Source organism: Pan paniscus, chromosome 10, assembly GCF_029289425.2.
Source record: "Pan paniscus chromosome 10, NHGRI_mPanPan1-v2.0_pri, whole genome shotgun sequence".
NCBI lineage: Eukaryota > Metazoa > Chordata > Mammalia > Primates > Hominidae > Pan > Pan paniscus.
In genome coordinates, this window is record NC_073259.2 from 128,710,772 (window position 1) to 128,738,078 (window position 27,307).

The 27,307-nt window shown below is 51.8% G+C and overlaps 1 protein-coding gene across 3 annotated transcripts; it reads left to right on the forward strand.

The window, feature by feature from the left end:
• CABP1 (calcium binding protein 1) lies at positions 1-26,657 on the forward strand. 3 transcript variants are annotated; one of them, XM_034934651.3, is made up of 7 exons: positions 1-756; positions 15,436-15,615; positions 19,210-19,240; positions 19,528-19,671; positions 20,063-20,172; positions 20,403-20,550; positions 26,208-26,657. In XM_034934651.3, the coding sequence occupies exons 1-7, from the start codon at positions 103-105 to the stop codon at positions 26,231-26,233; spliced, it is 1,293 nt and encodes a 430-aa protein (XP_034790542.1). In that variant the 5' UTR covers positions 1-102; the 3' UTR covers positions 26,234-26,657. The 3 variants fall into 3 exon arrangements, with proteins under 3 accessions (XP_034790542.1, XP_034790544.1, XP_008956025.1); XM_008957777.6 differs by lacking the exon at positions 1-756 and adding an exon at positions 9,687-10,092; XM_034934653.2 differs by lacking the exon at positions 15,436-15,615 and having other exon boundaries at positions 8-756.
• The last annotated feature ends 650 nt before the right edge of the window (positions 26,658-27,307 follow it).

A 27,307-nucleotide genomic window follows, 5' to 3' on the forward strand; every position in this document is an offset into this window, starting at 1 on the left:
GAGCCGGGGGTGGGCTCTCCGGGGACAGCCGGCAGCGCCCCCAGATCTGCACCGCCAGCCGCCGGGAGCTCCGGGCTCCGGGCGTAGAGGCTGCGCTGTCACATGGGCGGCGGCGACGGGGCCGCATTTAAGCGGCCAGGGGACGGCGCCCGCCTCCAGCGCGTCCTCGGGCTTGGCTCCCGCCGGGAGCCCCGTTCTCTGCCCGCCGGGGGCCCCGCGCCGCGCCGCACCGCGCCGCCCCCGCCGGGCCATGCGAGCGCGGGCCCCGCCGCGATGAGCTCGCACATCGCCAAAAGCGAGTCCAAGACGTCGCTGCTGAAGGCGGCGGCGGCGGCGGCGAGCGGGGGCAGCCGGGCTCCCCGCCACGGCCCTGCCCGGGACCCGGGGCTGCCTAGCCGCCGGCTACCCGGCTCCTGCCCGGCGACGCCGCAGTCGTCCGGGGACCCCAGTTCGCGAAGGCCCCTGTGCCGGCCGGCGCCGCGAGAGGAGGGCGCGCGGGGGAGCCAGCGTGTGCTCTCCCAGGCGCACTGCAGGCCCCGGGAGGCGCTGCCGGCCGCGGCGTCCCGACCTTCGCCGTCGTCGCCGCTGCCGCCGGCCCGCGGGCGGGATGGGGAGGAACGGGGACTGTCCCCGGCGCTCGGCCTCCGGGGCTCTCTGCGAGCCCGGGGCCGCGGGGACTCCGTTCCAGCCGCCGCGTCCGAGGCGGACCCGTTCCTCCACCGGCTGCGCCCCATGCTCAGCTCTGCCTTTGGCCAGGTAAGGGCCGCGCCTCCCGTCAGCGCTCCCGGGAAAGGCGCTCGGGACCCTGCCGGCCGCGGCTGCGCGTCCACAGCCTCCTCCCGCGGCCCGTGGTCCCCCACGGGTCACACCTCGGCTCACCTCGTCCTCCCCGGGCCGGCGCCCTTGCCGGCACTCCTCCTCCCCGTGCCTGATTCAGCACCCCGTGCGCTGTCCACGCTCCGGGCCTCTTGGGGCAAGGCCCTCCCCGCTAGCCTCTCTCATACCCGCCGGAACCCGCCAGTCCTGGAAGAGAGCGACCTCTACGACCGTCCTGGAGATTTGCGGGGGTCAAGGAGGGGCGCTCCGAGCAGGTGGCGCCAAACCCACTCCTCTGGCCTCTGGCCAGTACCGCCAGGGAGGGACTCAGGAGAGCAAGCGGTTTGGAGTCTGGGGGTCAAGAGAGGGGACCTCAGAGAACACAGAATTACTTGAGGGCGAGGGACACTGGCCACTGCCTATCATGTCCCTGAAGGCCTGAGAAAAGTTAGGAGATCCAAAAATATGAGGAAAGAGAAGAGGTGTCTGGGTAGGCATGGAGGGGCATGCAGAGCTGTGGCTCAAACTGGAACTTTGGGGTGGTTTAAGGAGGCTGTCACTCTAGGGATGCCATTGGAAGGGTGAGAAAGGCCACGAAGAGGTCATCAGTGGTTCCCTCAGGGCTTTCCCTCAAGAGTCCCAGGCACCTGGGAGCCTGCCCTTTAAAAGCAGCTCCGTAGTCACAATATAGGTCTACAGTTTGAGGCTGTGCTGCTGGGGAAACAGGCTCAGTAGAAGGAAACCTCTGAACTCCTGAGCAAAAAAGCCAGGGTTTCCCCTAGTTCGGAGTCTGTAATCAAGTCAAACTCATTGGCACAGCTTTGAGACAGTTCTGTGGCAGCCTCCGAGAGGTGTCATGCAGAGGTCTGATTAGAGCGTTTGCGTGGTTTGTAGGGAAACAGGGGGGGCTGTGCCTTTCTGTGCTGAGATCTAGCATAAAGAAGCTGTTTCAAGCTCCTGGCTTGCCACGCCGGATCAGAATTCCAAGGAGGCCCTGTGTGTTTTGCTTCAGATCTGCACATTTCTTTTCAAAATACTACTCGGCAGTGGCTGATGCTGGTGGAGGTCTGACATGAAGGCAGCCGCACATGGATTTGGGTTGCGTGGGGCTGCTGTGGTGGGGCCATAGGGCAGTGGTGTGTGGCTTTGTTCCTGCAGGGAGCCCTCGTTAGCCGAGTTAGCTGGAAACAGTTCTCTGGAGTAGAGATGTGGATGCAGAGCCGTGAGAGTTAGTGAGGCGATGTGTCAGGGGAGTTCACTGCAGTGGTTTGTGTTAATGAGGAGGTGTAGGCTGCCAGGGCACGAGTGGTCTTTGGATTGGGGCTGGGTTGCAGCAGGAGTGCTGGGTTGTTGAATGGGTGATACCAATTCGTTCATTTATCAATTATTTCTTGAGCATTTATTAAGGAAACCTTCAGGGGTTTCCTTAGTTCCTGTGGTTTGTTTGTTCAGACATTTGCTAGACACCAGGAAGACAACAGTGAACCAGATAGCCAGGGCCCTGGCTGTACCTAGCAGTTTGGAAGGGTAGGTCATTGGCCTAGAATCATACACTTTCTGGTTACTCAGTTTGCAGCTGATCTGACTCAGCTCCTGAAAAAAAAAAAAAAAAAGAGTCCTTTCTTTCCTGTCTTGCAGAATTTGTCTACATGAGTCCTTTCTGAGCTCTGAGCATTGTAGCGACGTGCTTTTGTTTCTCCTTCTAATTTCTCAGTCATTAAGTGAATTCTCCGGCCCAATGTTCTGAAATGTCACCAGGGTCACCTGAGTCAGGAGGAGCTGGAAGTTCCCATCAAATATTTACTACCTCCCTGTGGAAGCTCTTGCCTCTCAGAGCTGCGGGCTTTTACTTTAAAGCCCAGCACATTCAGTTTGGGCTTCCATCTGACACCTCCAAGTCATCTACGTGAGCAACAACAGCAAACCCAGGCTGGGACTTTCGTGTCAGAGCCTCCAGTCTCCTGTGACAGAGAGGAATTAATCTTTTCTTCCCTTTTCTCCGTATTGAGATTTCTGTCCTTAGAGGCAGGGTCAGAACCAAGAGAAGGCAGATGGGGTTCTGAATACAGAAACTTTTAGTTAAGATCTGCTTAGGGAAAAATACAGCCCTGGGGAAGTATATTTTTCATGTCTCCCCAAGTTTCATTTGTTTTTAACTTAAGTGAATTGCTTAACCTCATTAAGTCTATTTCTTTTGAAAAATATATATTTTATAATAGAGACAGGGTCTCACTATGTTGCCCGGGCAGTCTGGAAATCCTGGGCTCAAGTGATCCACCTGTTTCAGCCTCCCAAAGTGCTGGGATGACAGGCATGAGCCACCGTGCTTGGCCAAGTCTATTTCTTTACCTGCAATGTAGGGATCATCAGGGTGCTTGGGAGATTAAATGAGATACGGAGAGATAGAGAGAGCTTGGCCCAGGCCTGGCACGGAGCCCTTGCTAACTCTATCAGTGTTAGTTATTCTTCTTCTTTGTTGTTATTGTTGATTAACTACCAAGGCCTTCTTCCTTTTCATTTGTAATAGTCTCAGAGAGCCAGTGTTCAGAATCACACTGAAGGCACAAAGATGAATTCCTACCTTAAAGGAAACAGGGATGAAAACTCTCCCAGTGACCTCATAGAGCATCCTTATTGCATATACATGGAGACAGCGTGGTTTTGAGGCTAAGGTGTGGAATGGTGGCTTGGGAGATAGCAGAGATGCAAGTTATAATCCTGGCTCTGTCACTTTCAATCTCTGTGTCCTTGGGCATGTTATTTTCTCTCTCTGGTCTTGGTTTCTTCATCCAGGAATGAGATTGACAAAAACTGCTTTGCAGTTATTAGGAGGCTTACACAAGATTAAGGATATCAAATGCCTGGCTCATAGTGAGTGCTGGATAAAGGGCAGCCTTCATTAATGTTATTGCTATTATTAATAGGGTAATTGAATGAGGGCCTGGGTAAGGTACTTTGAAAGCTGATTCTGAGCCAGGTGAGGATGGCTATTAAGGGAAGGAGCTGAATGTCAAAGGATCTTCCGTACTCCCTCTTTGTGGCCAGCTAAGGACATGCCACCCAGCTGTCTAGAAAAGATGTGATGTCAGAAATTAACTCGGCAGAGGCATGATGACATGGGGCTTTAGGTCTTGGAAGACTATTTTAAGAAACAGGCTTTCTGCTCCTTACCCTGAGCTTGAGAAGAAACATGCCTTGTGGAGGAGGCAAATGTGGATAAAACCCACAGCTCTGTCCCATCCTTCCCATTTTTCCAGCTGTAGAAACATGTCTCCTAATACAGATAGGCTATCCCTGTTCCCATACTGCTTTGCACATAGCAGGATCACAGTATTTAATGAATGAATGAATGAGTGAATGAATGGTATCACCAGCCTCCGGACTTCAGAGGCTTCCTTAGCTCCTGTGGTTTGTTTGTTTATTTTGAGACACAGTGTCACTCTGTCACCCAGGCTAGAGTGCAGTGGTATGATCTTGGCTCACTGCAACCTCTGCCTCCAAGATTCAAGCCATTCACGTGCTTCAGCCTCTTGAATAGCTGGAATTACAGGTGCCTGCCACCGCACCTGGCTAATTTTTGTATTGTTAGTAGAGATGGAGTTTCACCACGTTGGCCAGGCTGGTCTCGAACTCCTGACCTCAAGTGATCCACCCGCCTCAACCTCCCAAAGTGCTGGGATTACAGGAGTGAGCTACCACGCCCGGCCAGTTCCTGTGGTTGAGATGGGGAGAGAGGCCATGGTGGTTTGGGTCATGGATTTAATTGCACTAAGCCTAGGTTCCTAAGATAGGGCTGTGTCTATTCCTCACTCCTACTCCAGTCATGTGTCTCCCTCCTTCTCTCTGAGAGGGCTTGGAGCCCCTATAGGCTTTCTCTGGGGCCTGGGGAGAGGGAAAGTGAGGGTCAACTTGTGGTTAACATCAGCCACAGGTGATAGGAGTGGCTTGGAGTCAGTTCAGTGAGAGCCTCCAGGAGGTCAGCCTTTACCTCCAGCTGTTTTTGAGAGGCAACAGTAGCACTTGAGGCCTCAGTCTAGAGCCCACTGCACAGTGGACAAAGTGTCTTCTTATCTTCACAGCTACCTGTGAAGGTTAGCATCATCAACTCCCCCCAACCCCACCACAACAATTTTAGAAATGAGGAAGGCTTGGCCAGGCACAGTGGCTCACACATGTAATCCCAGCACTTTGGGAAGCCAAGGTGGGTGGATCACTTGAGGTCAGGAGTTTGAGACCAGCCAGGCCAACACAGTGAGACCCGTCTCTACTAAAAATACAAAAATTAGCTGGGTGTGGTGGTGGGCGCCTGTAACCCCAGCTACTCGGGAGGCTGAGGCATGAGAATTGCTTGAACCCAGGAGGTGGAGGTTGCAGTGAGCTGAGATTGTGCCTCTGCACTCCAGCCTGGGTGACGGAGGAAGACTCTGTCTGGAAAAAAAAGAAATGAGGAAGGCTCAAGAGAGAGGAAATGACTTGTCCAAAGGTCATATAGTAAGTACATGGCAGGGCCAGGTGTAGTGGTTCACATCTGTAATTGCAGCACTTTGGGAGGCCAAGTCAGGAGGATTGCTTGAGCCCAAGAGTATGAGGCTGCAGTGAACTATGATTGCACCACTGTACTCTAGCCACAGTGACAGAGTGAGACCCTGTCTCTAAAAATAAGTAAATAAGTAGGTGGCAGGACTGTGCTGAGAATTGTGGTCTGCCTGCCTCCGAAAATACCTGCCTGTTCTGTGTGTGCCATGCTGCTTTGGTGGGAGGTCACATAAGTGTGTTCCCTGTTCGTCAGAAGCATCTGCAAAGCACCTCTCACGTTACAGTCCAGCTTTCCCTGAGTGTCTTAGTACCGGGCTGTCATCCAAGTTCAAAGGCTGGTGATAGTTCAAATGCTGGTGATAGAACTGACCAGCGCCAAAGGCCAACCTCCCTTCTAATCAGGAATAATCAGCAATGAGTTTATCCTTCTCATCCCTCTGATCCTATCATTCCATTCCAGCACTCAAAGTAGGGCTTCCGGAGGCCCAAGGGCTGCTGCCACAGTGGATAGAGATGGGAGGTGAGGGCATACAACATGCTTCACTCCTTACAGGAAGCCCCCACCGTTCAGCCTTTTTTGTTTTTTGTTTTGTTTTGAAGAGACAAGGTCTTGCTCTGTCACCCAGGCTGGAGTGCAGGGTACAATCATAGCTCACTGCAGCCTCAAACTCCTGGGCTGAAGTGATCCTCCTGCCCTAGCCTCCTGAGTATCTATGACCAGGGGCACAGCTGCCATGCCTGGCTAATTTTAAAATTTTTAATAGAGATGGGGTCTTGCTATGTTGCCCAGGCTGGTCTTGAACTCCTGGCCTCAACTGATCCTCCCACCTCAGCCTCTTGAAGTGCTGGGATTACAGGCATAAGCCGCCATACCCAGCTGTTGAGCCCTTTTAAAATTTCCTACTGAAGGCTGACCCATCTGTCCCTCCTGCCTATCTGCCCGGCTCAAGTTAGCTTAAGTAAGCTTTAAAGCACGTCGAAATCCCTGGATCCCTTGCTATCCTCAAACCTCAAGGTAGTATCAGCTCCTGCACCTGACCCCAAAGCAGGATGGGATTTCTTCAAAGTGTGTGATTTTTCCATAGGGACCTGGTTTTGCCGGCTCCTGTCTCCTGTTTCCAAGGACAGAGGCATATCCCAAGGTCGACAAGAGGGTGCTATGCCCGGACTTGCCTGCAGGGGGCAGGAACCACCAGATTTGACTGAGTTGATGCCCTGCTGAATAAATGGATGCCACGCTTGGCCCTTTAATACCAATGCTGGGCAGGGGAAGACGGCGCTTTCTAGATGTTTGGCACAGTGCCAAGCCCTTTGCATGTATTATCTCATTAGCTCCTCACAAGAGCCCTGTGGGAGGTGCTATTAGAATCCCTATTTTATAAATGAAGAAACTGAAGCCGAGAAAGATCAACATGTCCTCTAGGCCACATGGTTACTGAGCAGCAGACAAGATTTTTTTTTTTTTTAAATAGAGATGAGGTCTCACTATGTTGTCCAGGCTGGTCTCGAACTCCTGGGCTCAATGATCCTCCTGCCTTGGCCTCCAAGGATTACAGGTGTGAGCCACCATGCCCGGCCCAGGATGATTTGAATCCAAGTCAGCGTGACTCCTCAGTCCAAGCCTTTTTTTTTTTTTTTTTTTTTTTTTTTTGAGATGAAGTCTCACTCTGTCGCTCAGGCTGGAGTGCAATGACGCGATCTTGACTCACTGCAATCTCCACCTCCCGGGTTCAAGGGATTCTCTTGCCTCAGCCTCTCGAGTAGCGGCGACTGCAGGCACTTGCCACCACGCCCAGCTAACTTTTGTATTTTTTTTTTTTTTTAGTAGAGACAGGGTTTCACCACGTTGGCCAGGCTGGCCTCGAACTCCTGACCTCAGGTGATCCACCTGCCTATGCCTCCCAAAGTGCTGGGATTACAGGCGTGAGCCACCACGCCCCACCCCAAGCTCTTAGCCTCTACATCAGTGCTTCCCAACACCGGCTGCAGGTTAGAATTACCTGGGAGTACTAAGCAACACCAATGCCCAGTGCCCATTGGAGACAGAATTAAGTTAGAATTTCTGGGGAAGCTCCCCAGTTATGCCAGTCTACAGCCAGCATTGAGAATCTCTGCTTTATGCTGTGCTGTTTTGGCCTTTACATATATCCACCCATTCATACCTGGACCTTAACCTGAGCTTCCCTCTGGGGTCCCTAGTGAGCACTATTGTTTCAAAGGAACCTACATATGGTCTATTTTCTAGATTTTGCCTGCAAGTCTTTCCTGATCCCCTAGACTCAGACAGATTCCCCTCACTCACATTCCCAGAGTTTTTGTGTTTTCCCTTCATAGCATTTATCTGAAATGTAATCAGATAACTATGTCCCAGCTCTAATCTCCTGCCCACCTGCTAGAATGTAAGCGCCCTGAAATCAGGAACTGTGTTTCTCTTATCCCCCAACAACGTTCCCAGAGCCAAGCACGGTGCCTGACATTTCTCCACTGGACAAGTGATACTTCTTTCTTCCATTTAAATAATTACTGATCCAGTAGCTATTCGGTGTCTTACACTTTCTCATGTATGCTATATAAGCAAGCTAGGAAAAGCCCCATTTTCCAGTGGTGGAAACTGAAGTTCAGGAATGGGAGGCAGCCACCCAGTCAGAAGCTGGCAGCGCTGGGCATGGTGTCTCATGTCTGTAATCCCAGCACTTCGGGAGGCCAAGGCAGGTGGATCACCTGAGGTCAGGAGTTCAAGAGTAGCCTGTTCAACATGGTGAAACCCCATCTCTACTAAAAATACAAAAATTAGCCAGGCATGAAGGTGTGCGTCTGTAATCCTAGCTACTCGGGAGGCTGAGCCAGGAGAATCGCTTCAACCCAGGAGGCAGAGGTTGCAGTGAGCTGAGATTGCGGCACTACACTCCAGCCTGGGCAACAGAGCAAGACACTGTCTAAAAAAAAAAAAAAAGAAGAAGCTGGCAGAGCTAGACTCAACTCCAGACCTCCCCGTCCTTCCCATTCATTGGAGTCCACTGACCCCTGCCTGGGCCTGCTTCATTCATGCTGTTTCCAGGAGACACGCATCATCACCCTCTTTTCTGTTCTTTAGTCATCAATACCCGCCCCCCAGGCTCCTCCTCCTCCATCTCCCCCTCCAGAGGTTTGGCCCAAACAAGGCTGCTGAGTAACTCCCCTGATTAAACCATTGCGTGGTTGTCAGCAGCAGCACCGGGGAGGTCAAGGAGTTATCCAGGGACCTCCTTCCCAGCTCCCTAGGAGTGAGCACCCTCTGGGCAGCGCCCCCACCCATCTTCCTAACAGGAGTTCTGAGCAGCCACCCCACACGGGAGAAAAGTTCCTGGGAAAGGAGCCTCTCCGGGCTGAACACTGAGCTAGCGTGCAAGAATGGGCTTGGGAGGAGTTCTGCTTCCAGTCTATCTCTGGTGCCCCCTGCTGGAAAAAGCTGGGTGCAGGAAACAGGGACACTTGCACGCGGGGAATCTGGCTGGGGCTGTAGGTCTCAAACCGGACATCTGAGGCGTGAGATGAATTCATATCAAAGCCGACCCTGGAGGGACGAGGAAGAGCCAGTCATCTAAAAAGCTCCAGCTGTGGGACCTCGAAGAGCGCTTCGTAAAGGGCTTCTTCTCTGCCCGGCACCCCAAGGAAGCTGGGGAGAGGTCTTTGCTGTGGATGAGGCAGGGGGTGAGGAGGAGGAGGTTCAGAGACCTTTTGCTCATGCCCTCTCTGCCTGCGCTGCCTCCGTCACGCTCCCCTCGGGGCCATCTCCTGGTTTGCTTTGGGTCAGAGAAATTGCACACAGAGCAGAAGGATCTGATCTGACTGTTGGCTCATCTGCACTGCCGGCCCCCGAGCCTCGTCCCATTTCAGTGACAAGGCAAGTGTGAAAAATGGAGCATGATGGAGGCGTCACCAGACCTCCCAGGCTCTCGACTGGAGCCGCAGTTCTCAATGCAGCTGGAATTGCCAGGGGCAGTGAGTGCTTGTCCAGCTCACTGCTCTTTGGAAGGGGCATTCCTCTCCCTGAGCGCTTGTGTGTGCATGCATGTGTGTGTGTGTTTGTGCGCGCGTGTGTGTGTGCATGCACGTTTGTGTGTGTGTGTGTGCGCGCGCACACACACAAGGCTGGGAGCTGTGCGGCAGGCACCCTGGCTTCGGGAACCCAAACTAGCCAGCTTCCCTTTCTGGGCCTGCTGGCCTAATTCCCAGCCGCAGCTGCCATTCTGGGCCCCCCTCCCTGAGGCCATCTCCCTGCAGATTTGGCTGCGGGGAAAGGAGGGGCCGAGAGAAGGGGAGAGAACCAGAGACAGGACTGAGCGCTAATCTGATGTAGATGATCCGGCAGCCTTCTCCAGCTTGGTTCCCCTCTGCCATCAGCTCTCCAGGTGACTTTCCCTGTGCCCTGCACTCTCCCCTTCTGCTTTCATCTCCTTAAGAAAGTGCCCAGAAAGTTAAACCCACACACAAACACACACACAATCCACCCAAAAAAAAAAAAATCGGAGAGCAGGAGCAGGCAGACGAGTAAGAGAGCACGCGCGCAAGAGAGGGCTCACATCCGTCCTGGAGGAAGAACGGCACAGACGGAGGGAGGCTGGGGTTGGCAGAGACTGGGACGGAAGTCCCTCAGTCCCCCAGGAGCCTCCTTCATGGACCCGGGGATCCCAAGAGGGGCTGCCTCAACTTAGGATGGGCAACTGTGTCAAGTCTCCACTGAGAAATCTCTCAAGGAAGGTATGTTTTTGGAGTTTCCAAGATCTGGGGCTGGGGATTGGGGGTATCTCACCATCTGTCTCAGAGGTTGGGCACAGAAAGGGTGGCTGGAGCTTGCTATCCTTCCCAGGGGTTCTGTCCAGGGCTGCCTCCCTGCTTCTACCCCAAACACCCTCCTATTGCCGTTTTCTGTGTCCCAGGCTTTGGGCATGGCGGTCGGGGTGAAACTGTGTTTGGGAATTTGCACAAGGCTTAGGAAAGAAACTGTGTAGCTTTGGGGTTTCTGGGATGTAAAATGAAAAGGGTGGATCCTTAAGATGTCAGTGAACTTGACTGGCACCTCAGTCATTCAAGGGACTGGCCAAGTCCCTTAAAACCGGCAGAATCTGAAGACCCTTCCCAGCAGCAAGGGCAGGGATTCGTTCATATCCTTTGAGGGTCTGTGAGCCTCTCTGGTGGCCTCTAAGCCTTCAGAATTGTGGATTTTGAAGTAGATCCCATTGCTACTGAAAGGAACCAAACAATAATTCTTCCCCAATAATTCTTGAGTTAAGTCAGAGTATCTCAAATAGGACCCGAGTGGTTTTAGGGCCCAGGAGTTTTTCCATTAAGAAGTAGGCTGCCCGGGTGATGTGTTGAGCAGGGGTTGCATGTAAGTCACTCTCTGTGGTGGCTTTATCGCCATACACTTGGATTTGTTTTTGTTTTTGCAAAAATTCCTTTTAGAAAGAAAATGATCATCTCTAAAGCATCTTTCATGCAAGGCTGGGTTTGCACCTATAGGGTTTTGGGTTAGGTGGGCTCTGAGTATTTTTCTAGCCCTCTGTTGCCAGGCCATAGAAGAGACTCAGATATTATTTAAAGGAAGAGGGAATGATGGGGTTGTTTTCCTCCAATTCTTCCATTTTCCAGACAAGGAACTTGATTGACATTCAGAGGGAGGGGTTAAGTGACTTACCTATGGCCTCGGGTGAGCTATTGGCGTCTGTATCCCCAACCCCATCCTATCTTGGTCAGTTTAACAGCCTCTCAATTTAGGACACTTTGGGCTTTTCTGCCTGTCGTCTTCCTCATTTGGCTAAGCTGCTCACATCAAATTCCTTCTAATCTTCGCTGTTCCTTGGATCCTTCCAAGGGCTTGTTGTTTCTTCCATGCACGCCTCCCCCATAATCTGGTATCTTCTTAGGGGAGTCTTCTGCATCGGAAGTGCCCTCCGCGCTGTCCCAGAGAAGCAGAAAGTGATCTGAATTAGCCCTTGTAATAGGTTCCATCCAGAGCTTGAGGAAGTGAACTTAAGAACAAGGATTATCCTTCTGTCCCACCCATCTTCCCTTACACAACAGCATGCTTAAGAGTCAGATTACACAGGCCTCCTCTTTCTGGCCATGTGACCTTAGACAGATTACTTAACCTCTCTGTTCCTCGATTCCCTTGTCCATCCATCAATTGGGCATACTAATATCCACCTCTTAAGGTGATTCTGGGAATGAAATAAAGTGCTGTGCACAGTGCCTGGCCTATAGTAGTCAATAAATGTTAGTATTCTTGTCATCATAACCATAATTGTTCCACTCTGGGTTTTAGAGAAGCGGGATGGAGGAGAAACAGGAAATAGGAGAGATTTTCAGTCCGCAGAGTAAAAGATAAAAAAACTTACTGCAGTCAATTTCGTGTTTCTATCATAGTATTAATAATTGCTTTTTTTTTCTAAATATCTGCAACATACCTAATGTCTGTTATCTCATTTTCTCTTTTCCGCTACATAGTTCTTTTGGCTGTTTTATAGAGAAAGAAGCTGGACTCAGAGATAGAGCCTTCCTAAGGTTACACAGTCGATAGGAAGCAGAGCTGGGATTTAAACCCTGGTCTGTGTAAAATCAGAGCTGGCATTTTATTTTTATTTTTTCCTCTACGAGAGGCTGCCTCTCTCTTTCCCCTGCTGTCAGAAATGTTATTCATAGATTTCTGGATCTGACCTTAGAAGTTGTCTAGTCCAAATTCCCGCTCAGCGCATCAGTCCCCTCCCCGCTCACCAGGCACTCCCTCATTCGGCTTCTCCTTGAAGACATTCATTCGGCAAGAGGGAGCTTTGATGTGCATACTCTTGGCCAGCTGGTATTATTAGAAAGCTGTTAGGTCATGAGGCACACTTGCCCCTCCTGTTGCCGTGCCACACTTAGGAGACGTTGCCTTGGTGCCAGGAGAAATTGTCGGTCCATGGGTTGCTGCCCACTTGCCTGAGCGGTATCTGGGGAACTGGAAATGGTGAGAGGCAGCCTGCACCAGGCTCAGAGCTGGGCAGGACCAGGCTGTCAGGTGCCATCATTGGCCAGAAAAGAATTGCAGCCTCTGGGGCAACTTGGTGCTAGGCAGTATTATGATCAAGAGATGCAGTGGAAATTCCCCAGCTACCACTCTCCATTCTTCATGGGAGCAAATTCCTCTCCATCCTTCTCATTTCTTTCCTGATTGGCAGATGCTCCCCCACTTCCGCTGCAGCCAGAAGTAAATGCCTTCTGGCACCCAGCATCTCTTAAATTACATCACTGCCACCACCATCATCATCGCCATCATTGCCATCACTATGGCAACTCTATTTATTCACCTCCTCTTGCCATGCCCTAGGCACCATGCAGAGCACTTTATGTGTATAACTCATTACTTGTCGCAGGAATCCTGTGACTAGTCATGATCATCTCCCACAGTATGGAGAAGGAAACTGGAGCACAGAGAGGTGAAATGACCTGCCCAAGGTCACACAGCAAGCAAGTGGCAGAGCCAGAATTTGTCCCTAAGACTGTTTGAGCCCAAAGCCAGCAGGCTAAACTGCCTTTTAAAGTTTTTTTTTGTTTTGTTTTGTTTTTTGTTTTTTTTTGTGTTTTTGAGATGGAGTCTCGCTCTGTTACCCAAGCTGGAGTGCAGTGGCGCATCTCGGCTCACTGAAGCCTCTGCCTCCTGGGTTCAGTGATTTTCCTGCCTCAGCTTCCCAAGTAGCTGGGATTATGGGTGCCCGCCACCACACGCGGCTAATTTTTGTATTTTTAGTACAGACGGGGTTTCGCCATGTTGGCAGGCTGGTCTTGAACTCCCAACTTCAGGTCATCCACCCGCCTCGGCCTCCCAAAGTACTGGGATGACAGGCATGAGCCACCACGCCCGGCCCGCCTCTTGGAGTTCTGTGCCACCTGCTACCTCCCCGCCTTCCTGGGTTATGCTATCTCTGAGCCAAGTGCAGAAGATTCAGCCAGAAACAAAAATGCTGACTCTCTGCAGACATCTCCTGAGACTGGTTCCTGGGGTTCGGCCAGTCACTGTCATCTCAGGCATGCTTTGATCCACTCTCCCAGATGGGAAGGTCTCTCTTGTTCTGCCTCGCTCTAGTCTTGCCTCGCTCTAGTCTAGGTCCCAGAAGTCTGAGTGAGTGAAGCCGAGGCTCTGAATCACAACTCTTTGGGATATCAAACCAGGAGGGGCTCTTGGCCTGTCTGACATCCCTCAAGTTTTGGGATCACCTAAAACAGACATTTATTGCACTCATCAAACTTGACCCTGGGACTGAGTTCCTTCACCTCCAGCCTGAGTAGCTGCTTCCCCTTTGAGGAACCAGAATACTGCACCACCCTCTCTAGGCCTGGAAGGGGCTTAGGAAGTTGGAAGGGAGTCTCGGTCTGTAGTCCCACAGGGCTTTGGGGAGAGGAAGCAGGAGAGGACACGGTGGGCAGGGGGTTGTTCTGAGTCTCAACCTGGAAGGACAGGCTGCCCCTGGGTCTTGGGATGTTCTCCTAAGCAGGGCCTTCTTTGCCCTGGAGGAATCTGACTGCAAGTAGAATGCAGTAGGATGGAAGGATAGGGTGCGCAGACCTGCACTTCTCAGACAAAGAGCCCTCAGGGTTTCAGCTCCTGTCGCTCCTTGGGAAGGTCCTACTCTAGCTAAATCCCCCCACATTGAAGGAAGGTATGTAAGCTCCAGGCCGAAGGCAGAGTGCAGGAGCTGGATTCTGTAGAGGCACTGGGCATCCCGGGAGGCGGGGGAGAACTGAATGTTGTGTCTGGAGGCTGCTGTTGTCCTAAGGGGAAGGTCTGTGGGCAGTGCGGACTTTTTATAGCCGCATGGGAACCTTCAGGGCGGAGGATCGGCTGGTCAGGGCCTGGGAGCACAGCTATATTAGGTAAGCAGAGAAGGCCCCTGCCTTAGCCTCTAGAGGTCCGGCACTCTGGGCCAGGCAGGGAGCCAGGGAAGGCGGGAGGGAGGAAAAGGAGAACTGGTGGATGGCAGAGAGTGTCTAGTCTCGAAATCACAAACTGGGTGGAATCCTACCTACAGATGTGCCTTGTGTGGCCCACCCGGTGCTTTAAATCAGATCTGGTTACACTGGGCTGGAATTAAGTAGTGCTACCTCTTCAGAGGGGTCACCATCTCAGGCTAGGTGCGGTGGCTCATGCCTGTAATCCCAGCACTTTGGGAGGCTGAGGCAGGAGGATCACCTGAGATCAGGAGTTCGAGACCACCCTGGCCAACATGGTGAAACCCCATCTCTGCTGAAAATATGGAAAAAAAAATTAGCCGGTGTGGTGGTGGGTGCCTGTAAACCAAGCTACTCGGGAGGCTGAGGCAGGAGAATCACTTGAATCCGGGAGTCAGAGGTTGCAGTGAGCCGAGATCACGCCACTGCACTCCAGCCTGGGCGACAGAGTGCAGTAGCCACACACAAAAAAGGAGGGGGCATGTTTCCACTTTGCCCCAGTCCCCACCTCTCACACCCTGCCTGCTTCGTTTATGTCAGCAATGGCACCTGCATGTGCAACCTCTGGTCTGGCAGACCAGCCAAGCCTGGTCTCCATGCTGCCAGCTCCGATTGCCCTCACTGCCTTCCAGCGGGGATCTGGCTGGGGTAGGACAAGTCTGTTTGGGAGCTGGGAGGAATGACTTAGCCCTGGAGATTGACTGAACTGGGAGGTTGGGAGCATTTTGGGAAAGGATGTTGTCTCATTAGGCTCTGAGTGAACACTTCCCCTTGGTGAGAATAGAAGCCCCCCCGCTGCCCCTGTCTCTTCATGCACTTGGGTGTGTGATTCTGTGCATATGTATGTGCCAGTGCGTGTGTGTGTGTGTGTGTGTGTGTGCATGTGCCACACAGAGGGCATCACATTCAGCTCTCCCCGGAACCACCATTTCTGTCAAGGATTGGAGACTCTGTCTGTTGGACCAATTTGATGCCTGTGCACGCTCAGGGCTCTCTGAACCCCGCTCCTTGACTCTCAGGGTCCCCTCTTGCGGAAAGCCCCTCCCGGGACCAAGAGCCAGGCTGGGCAGGGAGGTGACACCCTGCCTCTCTTTTGCATTTGCTTGGTGCTGGCTGAAGATGTGCCAGGAGGAACAGACCAGCTACATGGTGGTGCAGACGAGCGAGGAGGGGCTGGCGGCCGACGCCGAGCTCCCGGGACCGCTCCTGATGCTGGCCCAGAACTGCGCAGTCATGCACAACCTGCTGGGCCCTGCCTGCATTTTCCTGCGCAAGGGCTTCGCTGAGAACAGGCAGCCTGTACGTAAGTTGGCCCAGTGGAGCCCGCTGAACTCGGCTTCACAGGGCGTGAGGAGGTGCTGGGATGAAGAAGGGGTCTATACAGAGCTCACACCCCCAACTTATGAATCTGATCCCCAAAGTTTTCCACTCATGGCTACAAAGTGCTGGTGAGTCCATATCCACCAGCAAAATAATGATGATGATAATAATAATAATAATATCAGATACATTGTTTTGAGCACTTACTAGGTGAGCACTGTGCCTAGTGTGTTGGCGGATTGCCTCATTTAAGCCTCAGAGCAGCTCTAAGAGGTAGGTGCTTTTATCATCCCCATTTTACAGATGAGAAAACTGACTTGGGCTGGGCGCAGCGGCTCACGCCTGTAATCCCAGCACTTTGGGAGGCCGAGGTAGGTGGATCACTTGAGGTCAGGAGTTTGAGACCACTCTGGCCAACATGGTGAAACCCCATCTCTACTAAAATACAAAAATTAGCTGGGCATGGTGGCGGGTGCCTGTAATCCCAGCTACTCGAGAGGCTGAGGCAGGAGAATCGCTTGAACCCAGGAGGCAGAGGTTGCAGTGAGCCAAGGTCGCGCCATGGCACTCCAGCCTGGGTGACTAAGACTCCAACTCAAAAAAGAAAGAAAGAAAGAAAACTGGCGTGCAGAGGTCACATGCTCGAGGTAACAGCTTGTTGGTGGTAGAGGTAGGATTCACACTTGGATAGTCTGACTCAAGAGCCTCTTGTGCTCCTAATGACAACTCTGTATACGTGGCACTGTCTGGTAGAACTTTCTACAATGATGGAAATATTCTAAATTCCGTGCTGTTCGATACAGTAGCCACTAGCCACATGTGGCTATTGACCACTTGAAATGTGGCTAGTGCAACTAAGGAACTGAATTATGGATTTTATGTTATTCTTACTCAAATTTACATAGCCACATGTGGCTAGCGGCTAGTGAATTGGCCAGCTTTCTACAAGTAGCTAAATAGTTCAAAGAGAGGAGAGGACTAATGAGGATGTTATAGAGGTAAACATTTGTAGGTTGCATTTATTGAATGCCACATGCTAAACACTTTAATATCTTGTCTCACTGAATGCACACTAAGGCCCTGTGAGGTGGGTACTGGTATTAACCCATTTTACAGATGAGGAGACTGTGGCTCAAACAGCAGAGTGACCTGCCTGAGGAAGTAGATCTGAGCTTCATACTCAGGTCTGTCTGCCTCTAGAGCCCAAGTGCGTCTCCCCAGCCACATGTATTGGGGAGAAAGGCGTGTTCCTGCACCCCATTCCACCTGACCCTGAGTTGCTGCACGTGATCTTCCTGGCACATTAGTGGGCATCCCTGGCTCTACTCCAGGGCAGAGAACACACATAGCTACTGCTGTGCACGGGGAGTGTGATCCAAGGACCAGCCATCAGTGCTCAGCAGACCAGCTCTGGTGGCGGGCACACTCCGTGAAGGGGCACCTGGCTTTGCTGCCCCCGGGGCTTTGGGTGTACAGGAGGAACGGAAGGGGCTGCCATGGGGTCAGCAATGCCTGTTCCTCCCGAGTCCTGCAGAACTGGGCCTTGGAGAAGTGGGAGGCTGCTTAAGGCCTGATGCGTGGGAAAGGATTTATTGGGTCTCAGTAGCTGGTCCTAGGGCGTGTGCTCTGCATGTATGTGTACACACGTGTGCTTACTCGCTTTCACAGACTGCTGGTATGACCCATTGCACAAAACATCCTTTTTGGTCACCCAAAAACGTCTACGAACATATGGGTTTGTGTTGGAATGGCTGTGACCTACCCTTAAGCCAGGCACCATCACCAGCATTTTTTTTTTTTTTTTTTTTGAGACAGAGTCTCACTCTCTTGTCCAGGTGGAAGTGCAGTGGTGCAGTCTTGGCTCACTGCAATCTCTGCCTCCCAGGCTCTAGTGATTCTCCTGCCTCAGCCTCCCGAGTAGCTGGGACTACAGGCGTGCACCACCATGCTTGGCTAACTAAAACAAGGTTTTTTGGTAGAGACGAGGTCTCACTATATCGCCCAGGCTGGTCTCGAACTCCTGGCTTCAAGTGATCCCCTCGCCTTGGCCTCGTAAAGTGCTAGGATTACAGGCGTGGACCACCGTGCCTGGCCCATGGCGAGCTTTTTAGGTGAACGTCCATGCAGTCATCTCAGAGACACGCCTCCCTATGGGTGACTCCTACCCCCAGCCTGGCGGAGCTGGGAGCTTGCAGCCTGCTCCCTCCAAGCTCACACACACTCTCAACGCTGTCCTGCCACACAGAGCTACCTCTGAGCTCTTGGTCCTATGCACCTGGTTGTCCCATGAGATGTGACTCAGCAGCCCTTCCCTTTCTAGATGATCTGCAGATTTTCTGGTGTTGTCGTCTTTTGTCCTGGGGCCAGTTTGGAGTGGCTGTCTCTACTCATCCTGGCCCCGTTGGCTGGAACGGCCTGCATGCACAGTGGAGGTGCCACACGCTCACTGTGGCATGCCTGCGTGTCTGTGTTCATGGGAGGTATGGCCATACCTGTGTGAGCCTCTTCAGGACGGGCACACCTGCCTGGTGTCCTCCCTGCCCAAAGGCAAAGAGCTGCAACATGCGGGAGGCTGGACGCTGAAGACCACTTTTGGAGTCTACTAACCAGGTCCAGCTGGGCACCTGTATCCATTTCATGCCAGTCTGTCTCCCTCCTGGGCAGGCCCAGGGCAACTGGCAGCTCACCAACCTGAGCTTCCTCCAGGCCTGCTCCTTGGAGATGTCTCTGCCATCTGTTCTGACGCCTAGATTCAGGGTTGCCTTGATTGCCCAGGACACCTGGGCACTGCTTGAGGCTGGAGACATGTGCTTTTTGGACCCTGGCTGCAGCCAGAAGCACTGGTGGCCCCCGGGGTCCTATGTGGTATCCTGTGATCCTGTGACAGGGGAACGTACAGGGATGGGGGTCAAATTGGAGAAGGTGGGGCAGTGCCTGCGAAGCAGTCACAGCCCCATTCTGTTGCCACGTCTCCTCCTGATTCCTCCCTGTCCTCCTACCCCCGCTTCAGGATGGCCCTGCCTTCCCTCCCCTCCTGCGCCTCTTCTGTTGTCTTGCAGCCTCTGTCACCCTGCTCTTCCTGTTTCATTGGGTGGTGCTCTCTTTTCCCTGTTGTGACCTCCCTGGACTCTGTTTTATTTGCAGGTTTTTGCCACCAGGCAAGCTCTGTTCTCTGACTCATTCTTTTTTTGTTTTTTTTTTTGAGACAGGGTCTCACTCTGTTGCCCAGGGTGACAGAGTGCAATGGCACCATCATAGCTCACTACAGCCTCAAACTCCTGCTGACCCATTCTTGTATCTGGAACAAGGGGCTGGAGGCACAGAGGTTCTGTGCCCAGGCTGGTGGGGCTGGTGGCTTCTTGGGCATCTCCTGTTAGGGGCCCAGGAGCTTCTATGTCTAAGGGAGATGTGGGGCTTTCTTCTCCCCTCAAGGACCTGATCCAGGCACACCTGTGCTGCATCCTCGTCACCTCCTACCCAGTGCCTGCTGCCACGTGGATGGCCCCCAGGTTAGATATTTTGTGACTTCCAGGTCCCTTGTTGCGGCTAATAGGACATGTTCTTTTGTTTCAGGATAGATCACTGCGACCAGAGGAAATTGAAGGTAAAACTTGGCCCCTTGGGGGAAAGGACTGCCTAGCCCTCTAGGAAGGTGTGGGAAGGGAGGTTGATGGGAAGAGAGGCCCCTGGGAATGGGGCCTGGTGCAACGCGGGGTATCTTCTGTGAAACCAGCTGCTGAAGGTGTGCACAGGAGGCAAGAGAAATGCCCCAGCATCCTGGGAAGCTCCTGGGCCTCTCTTTCCATGCCGGTGGGCCTTTGGGCTGCCTTTGCCCACAGAGGCTCTGCGGGTCCTACCCCTGACCACATCCACCTTTGCTCACTTCCCCAGAGCTCCGAGAGGCCTTCAGAGAATTCGACAAGGACAAGGATGGCTACATCAACTGCCGGGATCTGGGCAACTGCATGCGCACCATGGGCTACATGCCCACCGAGATGGAGCTCATCGAACTGTCCCAGCAGATCAACATGAACCGTGAGTCCCTCTACCAGGCATCTGCATCCCTTCGGTCCTCACCCTTGCCATCCTCTGCAGTCAGACAGGACTGGCTTCAAATTCTGCATCCACCTCTTACCAGCTCTGTGATCTGGGGCCAACCACTTACCCTCTCTGAGCCTCAGTTTCCTCACCTGTAAAATGAGGGCCGAATTGGAGGAGTGGAGCCCAGAAAGTAGATTAGGGAATATCTGTAAAACAGCCCAATAACTGGCTCACAGGAGGAACTGAACAGAGGGCTCTTGTTATTATTAAGTTTGTCTCTATCTGATGAGCAGGTCAAGGAGGGGTTGTCCATTCTGTCAGTTGTCTAGTTGGAGACAGGGAATGGGTATATCGGGGATGACCTAGCCCTTTCCTCTTTTTCCAGTGGGTGGCCATGTAGATTTTGATGACTTCGTGGAGCTAATGGGGCCTAAACTCCTGGCAGAGACAGCAGATATGATTGGTGTAAAGGAACTGCGAGATGCTTTCCGAGAGGTAACAGACAGAGGCAGGCAGGCATGGGGCGGCTATTGGAATCCTATTTGCAGTATAAATACTTCAAAAGAAGCCTGAGCCTCAAGTCCCAGATCAGGGGAGGGAGCTTGGACAGAGAAAGGTCTCTGGTAAAGGGGGGCAATGACACTGGAGAAGGAGCTCAACTTTGGGATCTGCTGCTGCCAATCGCCATGCTGGGGCGACCTCTCCTTCCTTCCTGCCTTCTCTAGTTTGACACCAATGGTGATGGGGAAATAAGCACCAGTGAGCTGCGAGAGGCTATGAGGAAGCTCCTGGGTCATCAGGTGGGACACCGAGACATAGAGGAAATTATCCGAGATGTGGACCTCAATGGGGATGGACGAGTGGACTTTGAAGGTAGGTGGGGCTTGAAAGTGGGAGAGAAGCAAGCCAGCAGTGGCCATCCATGGAGCCCTCCAATTGTGTATCCATCATGCAACCATCAATCCGCCCTAATTTTCCAACCCCCGGCCCTTTCATCCTCCTATCCCTCCGTCCATGCCCCCGTCTAATCCATCTCCCATCCCTTCCCCATGCATCTATTCATGCATCTGTCCATCCATCTATCCATCCTCTACCTTTCCATTCATCTGTCCATTTATCCATCCATTCATCTACCTATCTATCCATCTGTCCATCATCCATCCATCCATCCATTTATCTACCCATCTATCCATCCATCCATCCTCTACCTATCCATCCATCTGTCCATGTATCCATTCATCCATTCATCTACCTATCTATCTGTCCATCATCCATCCATCCATTTATCCATTCATCCATCCATCCTTCCATTCGTCTACATATCTATCCATCCATCCATCCATCCATCCATCCACCTATCCATCCATCTGTCCATCCATTCATCTACCTATTCATCTATCTGTCCATCTTTCCATATCTATCTCTCCATTTTTTCATCTGTTTATCTCCTTATCTGTCCAGATGCCTATTTATCCATTCCTCCACCTCTAAGCAATCATTCCTATAGCAATTTATCCATGCATTTATCTGTCCATTCGTGCATCTATTTCTTCTTCTCTACATTCACCCATGAATCTATCTATGTATTCATCTACTCATATAGATCTCTCTATGTGTTCACACTTCTATACTTCCATTCACACATTCATGTCTCTTTGTCTGCATATACTTCTACCCATACTTGCATTGATCTATCCATCTATCTGTTCAGTCATTTCCTCATCTATATCCATCTACTCATCCATTCACCCATCCCTGTGTCCATCTGCACCCATCCTTCTCTATCCATTTATCTGTCTACCCACGCATGCATCCATCCACGGTAGGTGTTTTCTGAAAGTTACATTCCTCAAATGGACACTCAGGCTCCCTAAGATCTGACCACAGCTCACCTCCCCAGCCACAACTCAACAGTCCTTCATTCACACTCCACCAAAATACTTGTGATCAGTGAAGCTGCTAGGCTCCCTCTTGAATACACTGATCTTTTTGCCAGGAGGGCTTTTTTGTTGTTGTTTGTTTGTTTGTTTGAGACAGAGTCTCACTCTGTTGCGCAGGCTGGAGTGTGGTGGCAGGATCTTGGCTCACTGCAAACTGCGCCTCCCAGATTCAAGCGATTCTCCTGCCTCAGCTTCCCAAGTAGCTGGGATTACAGGCGCCCACCACCATGCCCGGCTAATTTTTGTATTTTCAGTTGAGACGGGGTTTCACCATGTTGACCAGGCTAGTCTTGAACTCCTGACCTCAAGTGATCCACTCGCCTCGGCCTCCCAAAGTGCTGGGATTACAGGCGTGAGCCACTGTGCCTAGCCACCAGGAGGGCTTTTATCCTGTTCTTTTTTTTTTTTTTTTTTTTGAGACAAAGTCTCGCTCTTGTACTCCAGGCTGGAGTGCAATGGCATGATCTCAGCTCACTGCAACCTCTGCCTCCTGGATTCAAGCGATTCTCCTGCCTCAGCCTCCCGAATAGCTGGGATTACAGGCGCCTACCACCACGTCCAGCTAATTTTTGTATTTTCAGTAGAGATGGGTTTCACTATGTTGGCCAGGCTGGTCTGGAACTCCTGAACTCAGGTGATCCGCCCGCCTTGGCCTCCCAAAGTGCTGGGATTATAGGTGTGAGCCACTGCACCTGGCCTATCCTGTTTTTTACTTGGGCTAAGTTCTGTTAGCCCAAGGGACATTCTTCATGACTCGACAGTGGGACTCCTTCTTCTAGCACCCTTCCCTGGTTCCTCAAACTGAACTTCCTCTTTTCTGGGTTTTCACAGCACGTCAGGCTCACCTGTTCTTCACACTGTCCCCTAACTGCTGGTTAGAGTTGTCTTCCCAGTTGACTCTGAACTTTGAAAGAAGAACCCTATTTTCTTAATCACTGCATTTCTTGCATAACACAGCTAGTGCTCAGTGAAAGGTTATTTATTTATTTATTTATTTTAAGACAGGGTCTTGCTCTGTCACCCAGGCTGGAGTGCAGTGGCGTAATCTCGGCTCGCTGCAACCTCCGCCTCCCGGGTTCAAGTGATTCTTGTGGCTCAGCCTCCCGAGTAGCTGGGACTATAGGGGTGCGCCACCATGCCTGGCTAATTTTTTGTATTTTTAATAGAGACAGGGTTTCACCATGTTGGCCAGGCTGCTCTTGAACTCCTGGCCTCAAGTGATCCACCCGCCTTGGCCTCCCAAAGTGCTGGGATTACAGTCGTGAGCCACCGCGCCCAGCCTCAAAGACTTTCTTTTTAAAGAATCAATAGTAATCATAATAGTTATAATTTACTGTACACTTATGTGCAGTCATTGTACTAAGTAGCTTTACACATATTCTTACATTTAATTCTCAGAATGACTCTATGGATTGCATTATTATAACCTTATGTTACAGATGAGGAAACTGAGGCTCAGAGAAGTAATATAACTAGCTCAAGATTGCCTGCCTACTAAGAGGCAGAGCTGGGGCACAGCCCCAGGCCTGAAATCACAGCAGAATGCAGTCTTGTGCATGACGCCATGTGAGGCACTACGTGATACAGGGAAAGGGTAAAATGTTGACTCTGCACACCAGGAACTTGCATTCTGAGCAGAAAGACAAGATAAGCATGTGCCAGAGACCGTGAGTGTCCAGAACACAAAGGCTGGGAGGTTTTCTCTCAGAAGCAGTCGGCCTTCAAGGCCAGGGAGCGTGGATAGTTGGAGAGAAGGCTTTGTTATCACCAGATCTGGAAATCTCAGGTCTCCCTGTATCCAGGTAGCGCCCACCACAGATGACAGCCTTGCTCTTGAAAGCCTGGCATCCCCCATTCATCCTACGAGGATGCATTGTACATCTGCTGTGTGCTAAGATCTGGTCTCTGCCTCGAAGAGCTCAAGACCAGCAAGAAAACCAGAGAAAACAATAGCATAATCCATGTGTGCTGGCGGAAGCACAGGGGGCTGCTATAGAGGGGGCGCCTGTGCCAAGTTGCAGGGAGGGATTAGGGAAGACTTCCTGGAGGAGGTTATAAATAATTAGAGCCCCCCAAAATGGGAAGAGCCACCAGGTGAGAGGGAAGGGCAGGTATTTACCCAAATGAGTTGAAAACCTATGTCCACACAAATCTGTACATAGATGCTTATAGCAGCTTTATTCATAATTGTCCAAACTTGGAAACAACCAAGGTGTCCTTTCAGTAAGTGATGGATAAATAAACGGGGGCACATCCAGACAATGGGATATTGCTCAGTGCTAAAAAGAGATGAGCTAGGCTGGGCGCTGTGGCTCATGCCTGTAATCCCAGCACTATGGGAGGCCAAGGTGGGCAGATCACTTGATGCCAGGAGTTTGAGACCAGTCTGATCAACATGGTGAAACCCTGTCTCTATTAAAAATACAAAAAAAATTAGCGGGGTGTGGTGGCGCACACCTGTAATCCCAGCACTTGGGAGGCTGAGACACAGAATCGCTTGAACCCGGGTGGCAGAGGTTGTAGTGAGCTGAGATGGTACTGCTGCACTCCAGCCTGGGCAACAGAGCAAGACTCTGTCTCAAAAAGAAAAAAAAAAAAGAGAGAGAGAGAGATGAGCTATCTAGTCATGAAAAGACATGGTGAAGAGGGGACACACATGCATATTACTAAGTGAAAAGCCAATCTGAAAACACTGCATACCATATGATTTGATCTATATGACATTCTGGAAAAGGCAAAACTATGGAGACAGTAAAAAGATCAGTGGGTGCAAGGGGTTGGGGGGAGGGAGGGATGAATAGGCAGAGAAGAGAAGATTTTTAGGGCAGTGAAACTATTCTGTATGAGGCCAGGTACAGTGGCACATGCCCGTAATCCTAGTATTTTGGGAGGCTGAGGCAGGAGGATCACTTGAGGTCAGGAGCTCGAGACCAGCCTGGGCAACATGGCGAAACCCCGTCTCTACTAAAAATACAAAAAAAATTAGCCAGGCTTGGTGGCGCATGCCTGTAGTCCCAGCTACCTGGAGAGCTGAGGTGGGAGGATCGCTTGAGCCCGGGAGGTCAAGGCTGCAGTGAGCCGAGATTGTGCCACTGTACTCCAGCCTGGGTGACAAAGTGAGACCCTGTCTCAAAAATAAATAAATAAATAAAAATAAACGATTCTGTATGATACAACAGCAGAGGATGCATGTCATTATACATTTGTCCGAACCCATAGAATGTACATCGCCAACAATGAACCCTGATGTAAACTGTGGTCTCCAGGTGATAACGACGTGTCGGTGTCGGTTTCTCACTTACAACAAATGCACCACTCTGTGTGGAATGTGGTTGGTGTGGGAGGCTATGCGTATGCGGGGACAGGGGTTGCAGAAAAAAATCTCCATACTTTCTAATCCGCTTTGCCATAAACCTAAAATTGCCCTTAAAAAAAGAGAGAGAGAGGCCCGGCGCGGTGGCTCACGCCTGTAATCCCAGCACTTTGGGAAGCCGAGGTGGGCGGATCACGAGGTCAGGAGATCGAGACCATCCTGGCTAACATGGTGAAACCCCATCTCTATAAAAATACAAAAAATTAGCTGGACATGGTGGCGGGCTCCTGGTCCCAGCTACTCGGGAGGCTGAGGCAGGAGAATGGCGTGAACCCGGGAGGCAGAGCTTGCAGTGAGCCAAGATCACGCCACTGCACTCCAGCCTAGGCGACAGAGCGAGACTCCGTCTCAAAAAAAAAAAAAGAAAAGAAAAGAGAGAGAGAGAAGGGGCTGGGCACGGTGGCCACACCTGTAATCCCAGCACTTAGGGAGGCCAAGGCAGGAGGATTGCTAGAGCCCAGGAGTTTGACCTTACAGTGAGCTATAATCATGCCACTGCACTTCAGCCTGGGCGACAGAGGGAGACTCTGTCTCTACATTAAAAAAAAAAAAAAAAAAAAAAAAAAGGAAGAAGAAAGGAGGGGGTACAGGTTGCTTTCAGAAAAGCTGAGAGGAGACCAGCCTGGCCAACATGGTGAAACCCCGTCTCTACTAAAAGTACAAAAATTAGCCAAGCGTGGTAGTGCACACCTGTAATCCCAGCTACTAGGGAGGCTGAGGCAGGAGAATCGCTTGAACCCAGGAGGTGGAGGCTTCAGTGAGCTGAGATCGCATCACCGCACTCCAGCCTGGGTGACAGAGCAAGACTCCATCTCAAAAAAAAAAAAAAAAAAAAAAGCTGAGAGGTGAGAGAGGGAGTGCGCCAGCTGCACTTGAGGGGCTGAAAAGAAGATCTGTGTAGTTGGAACACAGAGGTTGGGAGTTAGCCCGAGAGATATGGCTGGAGATGTCAGCTGGGGCCAGATCAGGGAGGGCCATGAGGCTGTGTCAGGATATTGGAGATTTTCCAGTGGAGAGCTGTGGGAGGTTTCCGCAGCGGTCAGATCCGCAGATTAGAACACTCTCGCTGGCTGCTATGTCCATGGATTGGAGAGGGCGGAATGGATGGGGGACCAGCACAGAGTTGGGGCAGTGGCAATGGGGTGGGGTCTGAAGGCAGCAACCTGGGGAGGCCTCTGGCTGCTGCTTGCTCCCCAGCTGCTCCTCTACCCTTCTAGAGTTTGTCCGGATGATGTCCCGCTGAGGCCGCGAGGGCCCCTCCAGGACTGCCAAGCTCCCAAAGGCGGGGCTAAGAGGAGCTAGAGCTTGCCTCACCCGCTGTAGCCGCCGAGAGCCCAGGATGTACTGGCGGATGGGGCCTGCCTGCACCCCGGGGAGGCGCCCACCCCGGACCCCCACCCCTCCGCACTGTGAAAGACTAACTCCTGCAACTGGAAAGCGGGGGCGTCCGCCGACGAGGAGGCCACCGCGCCAAGCCGGCAGAGGTCATGCCAGGCGCCAAGGGCCATGTGCCCAGCTGCTGCTGGCTGGGTGGGCCAGGGAGCCCGCCAGCAGACCCCACACAGCATGTCTGCCCCAGGGCAAAGCCTCCCACCTTCGCTCTGCGCCCGTCCCAGCTCGCCTCAGCCCTGTTATCTCAGAACCAATAAAAATATTTCCAAGAGCAAGACAGCCGTGATGGTCTTTCCTCCTTGGGCCTGGTTAGATGACCCTCACATTTCCTGAGTACCAACTGCATGCCCAGAACCTGCTGATCATTTTTGCATTCAGCATTTTTTATTTGTTTATTTATTTATTTCGAGACGAAGTCAAATGAGGGTTCTTTTGACCTTCCTATGTTTTCTGTTTTGAGACAGGGTCTAGCTCCGTCACCCAGGCTGGAGTGCAGTGGCGTGATCTCAGCTCACTGTAACATCTGCTTCCCAGGTTCAAGTGATTCTCCTGCCTCAGCCTCCCGAGTAGCTGGGATTACAGGCGCCCGCCACCACACCTGGCTAATTTTTGTATTTTTAGTAGAGATGGGGTTTCACCATGTTGGGCAGGCTGGTCTCAAACTCCTGACCTCGAGTGATCTGCCTGCCTTGGCCTCCCAAAGTGCTGGGATTCCAGGCATGAGTCTCCATGCCTGGCCAACATGCATTTATTGAGTACCTATTATGTACTCAGTGACTTCCATTCTCATCCGTGGGCCAGAACCTGGGACTGCTAAGGGAGACTGACGAATGTAGTTAGTTATTTAGCTGGGTACTCAGCTTCCCCAAACAAAATCAGGTTCTATAAGAAGAGAAGCATCCAGCAGGGTCTGTATCACTTCTGA